At 40.6% G+C, this 13,551-nt stretch overlaps 1 protein-coding gene across 7 annotated transcripts in view; it reads left to right on the top strand.

Annotated features, from left to right (window-relative positions):
* The window catches only part of BICD1 (BICD cargo adaptor 1), a 176,533-nt gene that overhangs the window by 129,838 nt on the left and 33,144 nt on the right, over positions 1-13,551 (top strand). For all 7 annotated transcript variants that reach the window (XM_085229285.1, XM_085229288.1, XM_085229297.1 and 4 more), the window contains exon 5: positions 2,623-3,717. In XM_085229285.1, the coding sequence (XP_085085411.1) occupies positions 2,623-3,717 (1,095 nt within the window). The remainder of the gene's footprint in view (positions 1-2,622; positions 3,718-13,551) is intronic.

Genomic DNA, 13,551 nt, shown 5'->3' with positions numbered 1-13,551 from the left:
CTCCTCTCATTTACTCAAAGAATGTACTATGATAGAGCTGCTAAAAATGACCCTTTCTTGGGAAGTATGCTTCTGTGATTAGAACAGTGGGCTTCTTTTCTGAGAGAATCAAACTTCAGATTTCCCTTCTATACCTGTGTGTGGCAAGTTTTTCACTCCAAGCATGATAGGCAAAGTTCCTTTTGCGACTTTGGGATGCAAGCGCTATGTGTTCTGTGTTGGTTCCTAGAAGAGGTGAAAGATAACAATGATAAAATTGGCAAATTATCAAACAGATTGCAAGGAAGTCTCATCCAGCTGAGATTTTTGAAAGGAAGAGTGCATTTCAAAATAGGTACAACTGCTTTTGAATTGCTTTTATTTCCATTTTAAGATGATGGCATGGATAATTTCTGCAGCTACTCAAACGTGGTAGTCTATTTCCAAGAATTTGCTCTGTGTGGAAATAAAAATATGTCGCAAACAAGAAATACAATTTCTGTCCCTAGAAACAGCAGAGCTATTACTATTCAGAAGGAGTACTCTAAGTGCAGTTGGAGCTTTGTTCTTTTCTCCTTGGAAGTAGGAGCACGTATTTTTCATCAAACAGAAGTGGATTAGCTTCATCCATAATTACTGGACTAGTATGAGTAAAATTCAGTAGGTCATTGTGTTTCATTTTACCTACTGTCCAAGCTGGCAGATGGGTTTTAAATTTGTGTGTTTTCTCTGGAAACAATCCTTTCCATTTGAAAGAAGTATTTGTTCCCGGAAGCCATTTAGGTTCAGCATAAAAATGGCCATAAAGATATCTACTATCTTATTTTCTTCATGATGGCTGAGATCAGTATCAGTTCTGTCTGATGATGAAATTAGGCGGAGACTGCAACAGAGTGCCTCTTTAACACCAAGTTGCTTAATAGAAGGCCTGCTCTTTGGTAATGCATGCTAAAGACAGATGAGGGCATCAAGTAGGCAACAGTTGTATTGATGATGTACTCATTGCCCTCAGCTGTCCTCCTTTGGGCTACAGCACAGACTATGCAGTGCCTATGTAGAGCTCACTTTATCTAAAGGGATATTTTTTGGATCATAAAATAATTATGAGCTTTCACCCTGTTTTTTTTCCTTCTTCAGTCATCAGTCACCTGTGCATAAAAAAATGAGGCCAACTTTGAGATGTTTTCAACATGACTTCTATTTTTGTCCTTACAATTTTTACCTGCAATCCATTGCAGGTAGTAATTGAAACCATATTTTGAAGGTCTGTCTGTAAAACCAAGGGATCATCATAAGTCTTAGTGCTTTGGTATTTTTGAGTAGCACCCACTGCTTGAAAGCTTTGTTATGAGATAATAGGAGTCTGAACTACTGCTTGGAACATTTTGTGAGATGGCATTAATATCCTCAGAGTCTCTAAAAAGCTTTTCTTTTCCATCATTGACTTTCACGATGACTCTTGACACTTCCAAATGCTGCCTGGAGGGATGCTGATAGAGAAGGCAGTGCTTTTTGAAGGACCCTTCAGAAGGGACAGTGTTGAGTTCTCTGAATTAGTGATTCAGCCACTCACAATGGAAGTGTGGAACACAACATTTTTCTGCACGTGTAAGCATTGGATATGAAATACCACAGCAGTGAGAGAAAAAGAGCAGTCAGCCTAATAGGCTCTGGATCCTGTTGCAAAAGCCATGAGAGCAAGAAGTGTCCTGTATCATCTGCTTCTCAATTCACAGCTCAGAAAAGGACAAAGGCAGATTAAAAAAAAAAAGAAGTTGGAGTACTACACTAAAATTTGAAAATGAGATTCATTCAGAGGTATCATCATAAGTAGTGAATACCTGAGCAGATAAAACATTAAGTTTTTCTTGTTTGCTTGTTCTAAGATGCTATGTATTAAAACTTCAAAAAGAGTCCTCCAGGACCTCTTCTTCTTTTTGACTCCATATTTCTCTGTCAATATTCAGAAATAAACTTACTAGGTCAGAATCAGTGGATTGTTTGTTATATTGTAAATCCCATTTTCTTCTGCACTGTCTTTAAAAGACTGGATTTTGTTTACAGGGGACTGCTGGGAATGGAGATTCCTAGTAGATGCATGTGCTCAGGTTCCTGGTCTATGTTACACTTGCACATGGTGGGTTATTTAATCTAATTGTGCAAATGTACACAGCCATTTGTTTACTGTATTTGCATTCAGTAATCATGCCCTCCTTCATGAAATTTTCAAAGATATAAATAAAAATTATGAAGGATGGTAAAGCTATTCATGGAAAATATAAACGTGTCAGTAAAATGTATGTAAAGTGTAACATGTTATAAGTGGCAATGATGCAGTTATGCCTGTTAAATTTCAGAGAACATACGTCTTGATCAATCCAGTATCATTACTCTAGCTGACTACCCTTAGTGCTTGGGCACTAATTCTTCAGTGAGCAACGTGTAAAATTGTGACCATTGTGCTGCAAATGGTAGCACACTTAATTTTATGGTTTAGGGGCATACACTTAATTTTATGGTTTCTGGAACTCCTCAAGATGTATATGCAGTGTGGGCGTGGAAGTGGTGGATGGCTGTTTGGTGTTGAGCAGAAAAGCACAGGTAGGACGAGCTGCCGGGTGTTTTACTTTGACTCTGTTGCAGGTGGAAAGAGAAAAGGCCATTCTCCTGGCCAACCTGCAGGAATCTCAGACGCAGCTGGAGCACACCAAAGGAGCCCTGACTGAGCAACATGAGCGAGTCCACAGGCTCACGGAGCACGTCAACGCCATGAGGGGCCTGCAGAGCAACAAGGAACTGAAAGCAGAGCATGACTGTGAGAAGGGGCGAGACCCCAGCGAGGAAGCACACGACTATGAAGTGGACATCAATGGTTTGGAGATCCTAGAATGTAAATACAAAGTAGCTGTTACGGAAGTGATAGACCTTAAAGCAGAAATCAAAGCCTTAAAGGAGAAATATAATAATTATGTGGAAAACTACACTGAAGAAAAGGCCAAGTATGAGAGCAGAATCCAGACTTACGATGAACAGGTGACAAGCCTAGAGAAGTCAACCAAGGAAAGCCAGGAAAAGATGGTCCACATGGAAAAGGAGTTGCAAAGGATGACAAGCATAGCGAATGAAAACCACAATACCCTCAACACCGCCCAGGATGAGCTGGTGACATTTAGCGAGGAGCTGGCTCAGCTCTACCATCACGTCTGCCTGTGCAACAACGAGACACCTAACAGGGTCATGTTGGACTATTACAGGCAGAGCAGAGTTACCCGCAGTGGCAGCCTGAAAGGCCCAGACGACCCACGGGGTCTCCTTTCCCCTCGGCTTGCCAGAAGGGGAATGGCATCGCCTGTAGAAGCCAGGACTCCGACTGAGCAGGTGACAAAAGAGGCCACAGAGCCTGGCAAGGAGCAGAGCCCAACGAAAACACCTACGATTTCCCCTGTCATCACTGCCCCTCCTTCCTCCCCAGTCTCCGACAGCAGTGACATTCGCAAAGAGCCGATGAACATCTACAACCTCAACGCCATAATAAGGGACCAAATCAAGCATTTGCAGAAAGCTGTAGATCGGTCGCTGCAGCTGTCGCGCCAACGTGCCGCAGCCCGGGAGCTGGCGCCCATGATTGATAAAGACAAGGAGGCCTTAATGGAAGAGATTCTGAAACTGAAATCCCTCCTGAGTACAAAGCGGGAGCAGATAGCAACCCTGAGAGCAGTGCTGAAAGCCAACAAGCAGGTAAGGTGCCAATAAAACAGGCGGTCGGGAGTGTCTGTTATTTATAGAGGTCGCTTGGCAAGCCTTCCCAAGACGTTTTTTAGAGGAGAGGTTTCACTCACAGGTTACTGAGCCCTTCACTCCGTCACAGTGAGGGAAGGTCTTTCTGCCCTCCCAGCCCTAAGCTTTTCAGCTCTGTGTTTTCTAGCACCCATTCTTCTCGTTCTCTGTAGAGCTCCACAGGCCACAAATCTTGAATGCCCACCATCAAATTTAAGGGCATTTAAAATAAATATTGCAAAGCTAAAGCACTCCTCAGGAGGAGAATGGCAGATACAAGAGTGCAAGTGGTCACTTTGGATTGTACAGAAGCTGGGCATTTCTGTGATAAAACACAGAGTGAAATGCGGAGTAATTTTCTTTACAGGTCGTTGCAATTTTTAGAATGACTTTTGTTTTATTCTTATAACTTCTTCCATTGTTGTGTTTTTAATCCCTTAGGAAATGGAACTATTTTCTGTTTTGTTTTTAAGAAAAGAGATATCTTTGCATGATAAAGCTACCTGATACAATAACTGCCTTTTTTTTTTTTTTAAAGAAGGATTCATGGAGTTATATTTTCTAAGAACAAAAAAACCTCATTATTTTGAAATTTTTGGTAGTTTAAAAAATCATCAACACACTTTATTTATTATTGCTGTTACACCAATGTAATTAAATTGAGAATTAGAACATTCTATTTAAAATGCAAAAAGAACACCTCACAATGGTATACTTTTCAAGAATACTCACAATTTTTTTGCTTGCTATATCCTCGCAAATACCATGTATCCAATAGATTCCAGGTCTGCAAGCAATTTAAAAGTTAAATATAAGCATGAAATTGTATTTACTACAGTTAGTCTCCTTATGCTCCAAATTAAGTCTGAATGTAAGAGGCTGCAAGGACAGCGTCGCTGTTCCAGATTGCCCAGGGACTTTTTCCATCTTCAGTAATGCTGTGGTCACCACATGGGGGCATAAATGCTGGTTAACAGAATGGGATCCCATTCTCCAATGACAGTGATAGGATTTCTGTGTTAAAATTCCCAATAGTCAGGTGATCTGAAGTTAAGATTCAAATTTAATTGATGATTGGATCTGCAACTGCATTTCTAGGTACTGGGAATTCTTAAATTGCAGCTACATTTCAATATATGTTGAGTCTTTTATAGCATTTCCTCCCTCTCTGCAATACAACACGTTAAATATTAATTCAATTAATCAAGTGCCATGCCTAGCAAAGCAATAATAATCCTGAGCAATTATAGGAGGATTTTCCATGTAATTAAGATGTAATTGAAGTATAAGGCTTCAGATTCCAAATTAAAGACTTTTTCCATTAGCATAGAGCTATCATTTATTTAGTGATATTAGAAGAGAATGTGGCAAAGTCCTACTCTCTTTATTTATGTTTTTTATTATCTTTCAGAAATTGAGCATCTTAAATTGTGCTCAGAACTTTTAAAAGTACTTTTATAAATATTAGCATAAATGTTGGCAACTGTTCAACTGTGTATCAACTCTTGCAGTGCTGTTCATGCAAACCTAATAGTAATCTCCTCAAACTTTCAATTTAAAAGAATGATAATACAACAGAGATGTAGAAATTTAGAGAGATGGGAGGTTAGTTCTACTGTGTTGTAACAGTACTGCCAGCCTCTGGTGATGAATGTGTCCCAAGAACCCAAAGCACATCTCATGTTCAGGAAACATGAGTCAAGATTAATTCCCCTGAGTTCCTTCCTCCAAAACAAAACTTTTAAGCAGAAATAGGTTGGAAATATTTTTCATCAATTCATTCTGTTTAGATGAGCCTACAGAAGACATCTGGTTCAGGTTTTGCATTTTCTCTAAAACTACAAAAGCTTCAATGGTGATTGACTAAGAGCATTGTAGAATCATGAAATCATAGAATCATAGAATCATTGAATGGCCTGGGTTGAAAAAGACCACAATGATCATCGGGTTTCAACCCACCCTGCTGTGTGCAGGGTTGCCAAGCACCAGACCAGGCTGCCCAGAGCCACATCCAGCCTGGAAATGGTTTGGGTTGGAAGGGACCTCAAAGACCAACCAGCCCCAATACCCTGCCACAGGCAAGGCTGCCACCCAGCAGCTCAGGCTGCCCAGGGCCCCATCCAGCCTGGCCCTGAATGTCTCCAGGACTGGGGCATCTACAGCTCTCTGGGCAACTCTGCCAGGGCCTCACTGCCCTCTGAGTACAGAATTTCTTCCTAACATCTAACCTAAACCTCCCCTTTTTTAGTTCAAAGCCATTCCCCCTTGTCCTATCATTATTAGTCTGTGCAAAAAGTCAATCTCCATCCTGCTCATAAGATCCCTTCAAGTGCTGGAAGGCTGCAGTGAGCTCTCCCTAGAGCCTTCTCTTCTACAAGCTAAATAAGGCCAGTGAAGCTGGTGTTGTTATGCAGTTACGGCTTTTCACGCTGTATGTTGTGCTCTGAGGCACTGCAGGTGCTCAGGAGAGCAACGGCAGCTCTGCTGGGGGCAGCGAGCAGAGCAGCTGGATGTCTCCTCTCTCATCCCAGCTGCCACAGGTGCCAGCTCAGCTCCTGGCCTGCTTTGTGGAAATGCTGCCACAAAGAGCTGTGATTGTGTTGGTAGTGCAACCAGCAAGGATATTGAGGTGATTTTCTGGTTTGAATAATGCCAGAAACAAAATGAGCACAATCAAATACATTGAAAAAATGACACTATCTTCCTAGAGCATCCCACCGTTCAGATCTGGATGGGGAGACAAGCAGCAATTGTTTTTCGATAATGAAGTCGCACCCTTAATCAGGGAAGCATTGCTGCCATCTAGTGACCACCTCAAGCATTGCAGCATCACCTAAATGAACAGCCTTCCCGGCCATACGCTTCATTGCTGCGTGCTGCCATCCTCTGCTATCTAGGCACAGGGGCACATGGTTCATCAGAAGAAAAAAGCAACGATCCTGAACTATATTCACTTCTCTTTACAGTAAGTTACCCGATTGCAGGAAAGCACTGAAGGGCTCTCTGTTTCTCTTTCTGTTTCAGTGGGCCTGGCAGTGTGGCAGTGCAGTTAGAGCTTTTAAATCTTTAATAGCATGCGATAAATTTCTGTTTGAACCTGACAAGCCATTGCCTAGCTCAATCCATTTGGCAATATTTAATGCTAAAGTCTTTTTATTCTAGCTATGTTTTCTTTGAAAATATTTTCAAATCAACATGTCAGTGTTAGACTGAGCCAGAAATAGAAGGCAGTGAACACTATAACCCAGAAAAGAAGATGAGATTTGCTGTAAGAATCTGCTATCAACCTAAGACCAAGGAAATTGATTATTAAACAAATCAATAATTTGAGGTAGCAAGTCGTAATATCTTGTTGGCTTGCTTGCTTTATTTCATCATGATGTATGTGTCTGTTTGCAGCAATAATTGCTATGTCAGCACCAGTTTCATGAAGCAAAACCAAGTAGGTATAATATTAACAAGGAGAATAAATTGTAAAGCAATATGAAATTAATGATATAATACCTCTTCGGACTAGTTCAATAATGGTTTTGATTTTGGTCTATAACAACACACAAAGCTGCCTATGAGAGAAATGTAATTTAAATTTCAATTGAAAAATGATTGGTTGTTTTTGCAGGTAAATACTTGCATGGGAAGGAATTGAGTCAGCAAGACATTCATGTCTATATTGGCAGTAACTCTGACGCTTGCAGCTTCCATAAATGAGATACCTGTAAAGTTTAGAAAACATAATTGAATAATCCCGGGTATGCAACATCTGATCCATAAACAAAAGCTCAGATGTTACACAGACATTGTGCAGTGGATTTTGTCCAGTGAGACTGGTGGAAAGACTGAGTACCACATATGATTTCTGCACTAAAATGGCAGGTGGCTGTTCTCCTTTCTTGTATTTACCACTGTAGCAGCTAATATTTTTTCTGCAGCTATTTTTTTTTTTTTAATTTGGTTTGTTTCTTCTACTTTTAATATAAAATAAATGAGATAAAGTGTTCCTAGGATATGGAATATAGAGAAAATGAGGTGTGTTCACAGATTTCTTGAGGGCAACCTTTAGGAAGCTGAATTTGGGCACGCTTCTCTTCTGTAAGGATAAAGAAGGGCTTAGAAATAACATCACCACTTCTGACGCATTCACCTCAACTCACCCCTCCCCTACCCCCCCAAACTCAACCTGCATTGCTGGATTCTGATGGACAGAGGTGCTAAGCATGGTGTGCCACATCTCTGACCGTTGCTGGCATTTCACACTGGCAGGAGACCAGGTGTTGGAGCTCTCTGCTCCTTCCTTGCCTTCTTCTCAGGCACCATTCTTTGGACAGCAGTAGTAAAGTTCTCTGCCAGCAGCTAGCACTGGGACTATAGGCACAGGCTGAGCAACCAAATTCACTCGTCCCGCTCCTTGGCACTGGATGGTCTCCTGTCAGCACTGTTGTTATCCCCTCTACTGCTGCTTTACATACTTCACCATAGTGTGTTCACGTATTTTTCCTGTCTTCATCTTTTACTGGTGCTCTCCATTTCTCTGTGTGCTGCTCAGACATTGCATTTTGGTGTGGACTAAAGTTCTCTAATTTCTCTGATATGCCTTTGTAGTTCCCACCCACTTAAAGCCAAGTGCTTCAGAGTCATAGAATCATAGAATGGCTAAAAAGGGACCTTGAAGATCGTCTAGCTTCAGCCCCATTGCTGTGGGCAGCCTTAGATCTTGCACTAGATCAGGCTGCCTAGGGCCCCATCCAACCTGGCTTGAATGTCTCTAGGGATGGGGGCATCTGCAGCTTCTCTGCGCAGCCTGTACCAGTGCCTAATCACCCTTTGAGAGGAAAATTCTCCCCCAGCACCTAATCTAAATCTTCTCCCTTTTAGTTTAAAACCTTTCCCCCTTGTTCTGTCAATAGCAGACATGTAAAAAGTCAGTCTCCCTCCTGATGAGAAGCTCTTTTTAAGTACTGGAAGGCCACAATGGGGTCTCCCTGGAGCCTTCTCTTCTACAGACTGAATGAGCCCAGGTCCCTTAGCCTTTCTTGCACTTGGCCTTGTTGAGTCTCATTAGATTTTTCTGGGCACACTTTTCAAGCCTGATCTGGTCCCTCTGGATGGCATCTCTTCCTTCTATTGTATCAACTACACCACTCAGCTTGGTGTTGTCCACAAACTTGCAGAGAATGCACTCAGTCCCACTGTTTAGGTCATTGATAAAGGCACTGAAGAACACCAGTCCCAAGGTAGATCGTTGGGAGGACATGTGACTAGCTTCCACAGAACTTCTGACCACAACCTCGTGGCTGCAATTATCCAACTTATTCTTCATCCACTGAATAGTCCATCCTTTAAATCCATATCTTTCCAATTTAGAAATAAGGATATGTGTAAGGTCAAAGGCCTTATACAAGTCCAGGTAGATGACATTAGTTGCCTTTCCTTGCTCCATCGATGCTGTCACTCTATCATAGAAGGCCACCAGATTGGTCAGGTGTGATGTGTCCTTAGTGAGCTATGCTGGCTTCTTTGGATTCTAATCTTGCTTGTAACTGCTTACTTGTAACAGCTCTTCAGAAGGAGCAGTTGAAAGCAAAGTTGGGCCCTGGGTGCCTGCTTCCTTCTGGCGCCTCTTGCTTGTACACACATACTTCTGTTTGCCCCATCCTCAATTTCAGAGCACTCTCTCCAGGTTTTTTAATATCCTGGATTATTCCCCAGAACTGGTTCTAGGCACAGCCGCATGATTCAGCTGACACAGTCTTGGAGATTGGCAGTGAGGAAGAACAAACAAATAATTTTAGGCTAGAGTTGCTGCTGGCGGAAGCGCAGCATCAAGCTGTGGCTTCAGTTGGCCTTATTCCTGAGCATGGTATCCTTGACACAGCTTAGCAGTGCAGTGGAGGGGACCAGATACTTGGGTACCTCTGAAAGAGGAGATCCAACTGTCTTTTCTCTCCTCATCTGTGCTCCCCATTGCACATCCTGACTCTGAGGTACCTCAGGCTCATTTTCTGCCTGCTTGGCTCCCCAGACTGACTCACGGTAAGCAGAGAAGAAAACCATCCGGTGTGCAAAAGGTATGGTTGGGGAAAAGCTGGGTAATTATTCTTTCAGTGGCAGCTAGCCAATATAGATTGACTTAGTTACCTTGCATCCTTAGAGCCAAGGAGTCTGATAGCATTCAGCTTTGGTCAGCATCCAGATCCCAAACCGATGAGCTCTGGGTAACCTGAGATGTGCACAGTCTGGAGCCCACCAGCTCTTGCAAGGATTGATGGAGGGAGATGAGCGTTGCATGAAAGTGATGCCCTTCTGCTCCATTGGCCCTGGCTGCCTGGCTGCAGGTTTCTAGCAGAATCCATCCCTGCTTTTTCTACCCTATTAAAAACACATTTTTCTTAGTTTTATTTACTTTGCTGATACTGAACTTGTGCCATCCATTCTTCACTTAGGAGACTTGCAGAGGGAGATCCTTGGCAGCCTGCAAAGGAGAGTGTTGAGAACTTGTCTGTTATATATAAGGAGCGTATAAGGAGCCTTTTAAAATAGTTAACAAAGAGAAAGAACTCTTGAAGTCTTTGTTGTTTTATGATGAAATGTGAATTTTGTCATATTTTACATGCTTTCATTTTTTATTATAATACAATTGCTTTAAGGCATTAATGATGGAAAAATACACTTTCACAAGGTTCTAACACTTGGAAAATAATTTTTCTACCCAGTAGCCCCAAGAAAGCTATTGGGTAGAAAATTGTTGATAGTCTACAGGAAAAGCAGAAGTCATTTATTAGCTTCATGCTTTCCCACTTCAAAATACTGAGATCATGTTTCAGTAGAATTTTCAGAACAAAGGCAATGATGAAACACTGCCGAGTTTGAAACTGATGCATTCCAGCTTACTTCTCTAGAAGTGTAAAATAGCCAGAGCAAACAGGTCATTTGGATTGTGCCCACTAACTTCGTTTTGCTATATCAGCCTACCCAGCCAGAACACACAGAGGAGATGCTCTTCATGAAATTCTCTGGTACAGGATATTTTTCCCTTCAGTCTCTACTGGGACAGGGAGAGAATTTTGGTTGTGAAGAGTATCTGGAAGATCAAGATGGAAGGGGACTGATTGCCTTTAACTATTTCAGTCTAGTACTTGCACGCAGTTTCCATGATATGTGGAACTGCTGGGTTTACAGGGAATATGTATTCCCAATGCTAAAATAGTTAAACCCTTTTTTTTTTTTTTTTTTTTTTTTTGAGAAGTCTCACATTAGACGGAACAGAACATATCTTTAACTCATTTTCATTTCTAAGCAAAGGAAAAATCTTTATATTAATTCTGTATTTGAACTGCCATATATAAAGGACAGTACGCTGGATTTCTCTTGCAGAACAAAGACCTTTGAATTCCAGCTTTGGGGCCAAACTCAGTTTGACCTATAAATCCTAGCTCTGCTCTCATGAATCACTTCTGCCTCATTAGTGACCTGAGGATTCGTAAGTAAATCTGATTTAATCATGCTTGTTAAGTAGGAATTTTTCCCTTGACTCACTATATCTAGATTTCCCTTCAAAAAAGAAGCTTTATTAAACATTATTCATCTTTCTTCTCAGTTAATTTACATATATATTTTAGTCATTCCTGAAAACACAGAAAGCTGATGATTTCTGATTTGTCCTAACAAGGCACAGGGTGGTGTCAAACATCCTGCATTATACCAAAGCATATGTCACTGGGATTGATAAAGCCACATTTATTTGAATATATCCCTGAGTGTTTTGTTTTGTTGTTGTTACTGATTTTTTTTTTGTTTGTTATTTTTTTAATCAGTTGCTGAAGGTTTCTGCCTTGACATGGAAAAACTTTCAGCAAATACCTATACAATTATAGGTAGTTGCTAGGGATTTTTTAAAATCTTTCAATGTAAACTAGTGTGAAAGTGGAGATAACTTTATTGTTGAGTACACAATTGTGAAAAAAAAAAGGTAAAATTTTGATGCTGCTGCCTAAAACTGTGCCATTTCCCCAAATGCAAATTATTGTGTTTTAGCAGACATTAATATTTTGTTAAGAGATGTTGTTAGTGACAAATCCAGCAAGTTCCAGAAAAATGACTTTTTAATAGGTTTCCAGCTGTTCGATCATTAGCATCTATTTTCATGTTCCCTTGCTTGCTGCTTTAAAATAATGCTGTTCTACAATCCTCTCCCCTTCTGATGGCTCAGATACTCAACGGGGGAAAGTAATTGCTGAAATGCTACAATTCATTCTGCACTAAATGAAGTGAAAAAATAATGATAACCTCCCCACCCCTGCTAAAGGCAATGAAAACGTTTTTTCTTCATGTCATTCAGTGGTAATAATTTAAACTGTCTCACAGCAGCAGTAGGTATAAAGATAATGTATATCTTCATACATTTTGAATAACTTCAGAATGATACTAAACTTTATCAGTTCAACAAAAGATTCAACTCTTGCAAAAATGAAACAAATATAACTATTATAAGCAGTAGGGTAGTAAAATAAAGCAAATTATTAGAAGAAATGGAAAAAACAGAAAGAAAGAAGTAAGCTGAGAAATTAAGGATTAGGTGGCTACAAATCCTTGCTTTACTTTTAAATGAAAATTCTAATTTATTCTTTCTTTTTTCTTCTTTGTAGTTATTAAAGCCGCCAAAATAATGTAGTTTCATGCAACAGTAGGTACTGCCAGTGATCGAATAAAATACAATCTGCCACATCCTAGCAGTCACCTCATGCAAAGAAAGCCATGGCAGGGTGCATGAAGAAAACCACATCAGGCCAGCCCTCAGCTACCAAGGTTGAGTCTAACATGCCTTAGCAGCATGGTCAGAAACACTTGGTGGCTTACTGCAACCCAGAAATGTGGTAGCAACTCCTCAAGCTGCAGTTACTTGTTCACATGTCTGAGCCCTCAGCACATAGCTGCATGGTTTTGCACAGAAATTTAAGGTTTCAATTTGTAGACAGCTCATTAGGACTGGCTTTGTCCCTTCAACTGCTTTCTCCTTTCCCTGGCTTCATGGAATTCAACATGGGTCCTTTCAATGTGCCTGGGCCACATTGAGCGAAGAGGAATTGTCTTGGGCCACATATTCCATATGTAACATAGTTAATGTATATAACTAAGAAAACTTATTTTTTTAGATTTTTTTACTAAAACATTGGAGAAGGAAAAAAAAAAAGCAAGATGAACATGAAACTAGTGGGATATTTGACCTTGTTTTTGTGAAACTAATACATCGGTCTGGTTCAATGGCAGTGGTTGTAATTCTTAGTGAGTTCTCAAGGTGCTCATCAGAGATTTTTGATGAAATTTTACCCTTCCTTAAAAATAGTTGTTCACAAATGTACATAATGCCAGAAAGTGATGACATGAACAAGGTGTGAATGTGAAGCGAGGGATATCTTTCTCTGGTGGGATAGCGCCTATAAAAGTTGAGTAGAGAGACATGACCAGATTTTTCTTTGAGATGAACATCTGATTGCAACTCAATACATTCCACTTGAAAATTTGCAGGTAATGTATTTATGTCTCCTGAAAACAGTCACAAATATACAAAAAATTTGACAATTTTTTCAGCACTCTTGAAACCTATTCTCAAATTCTTCTATCAAAATGGAAAGCATGGATGCATTTTGCTCGCTGTTCACAGGACTGTGTTTAGCCAGTATATTGAAATGCATAAAATTATTTGCCATAACTTGAGTTAGTGCTGCACTGTGCCTTCCTCTTGTCCTGGTTTTAGCCCAGACAGTGCCAATCACACACCAGTATTTGGTTGTTGCTGAG

This window comes from Meleagris gallopavo, chromosome 1 (genome assembly GCF_905368555.1).
Source record: "Meleagris gallopavo chromosome 1, MGAL_WU_HG_1.1, whole genome shotgun sequence".
In the NCBI taxonomy this organism is placed as follows: Eukaryota; Metazoa; Chordata; class Aves; order Galliformes; family Phasianidae; genus Meleagris; species Meleagris gallopavo.
The sequence above is the reverse complement of the archived record's forward strand: the minus strand, read 5'-3'. Positions and strand labels throughout refer to the sequence as shown.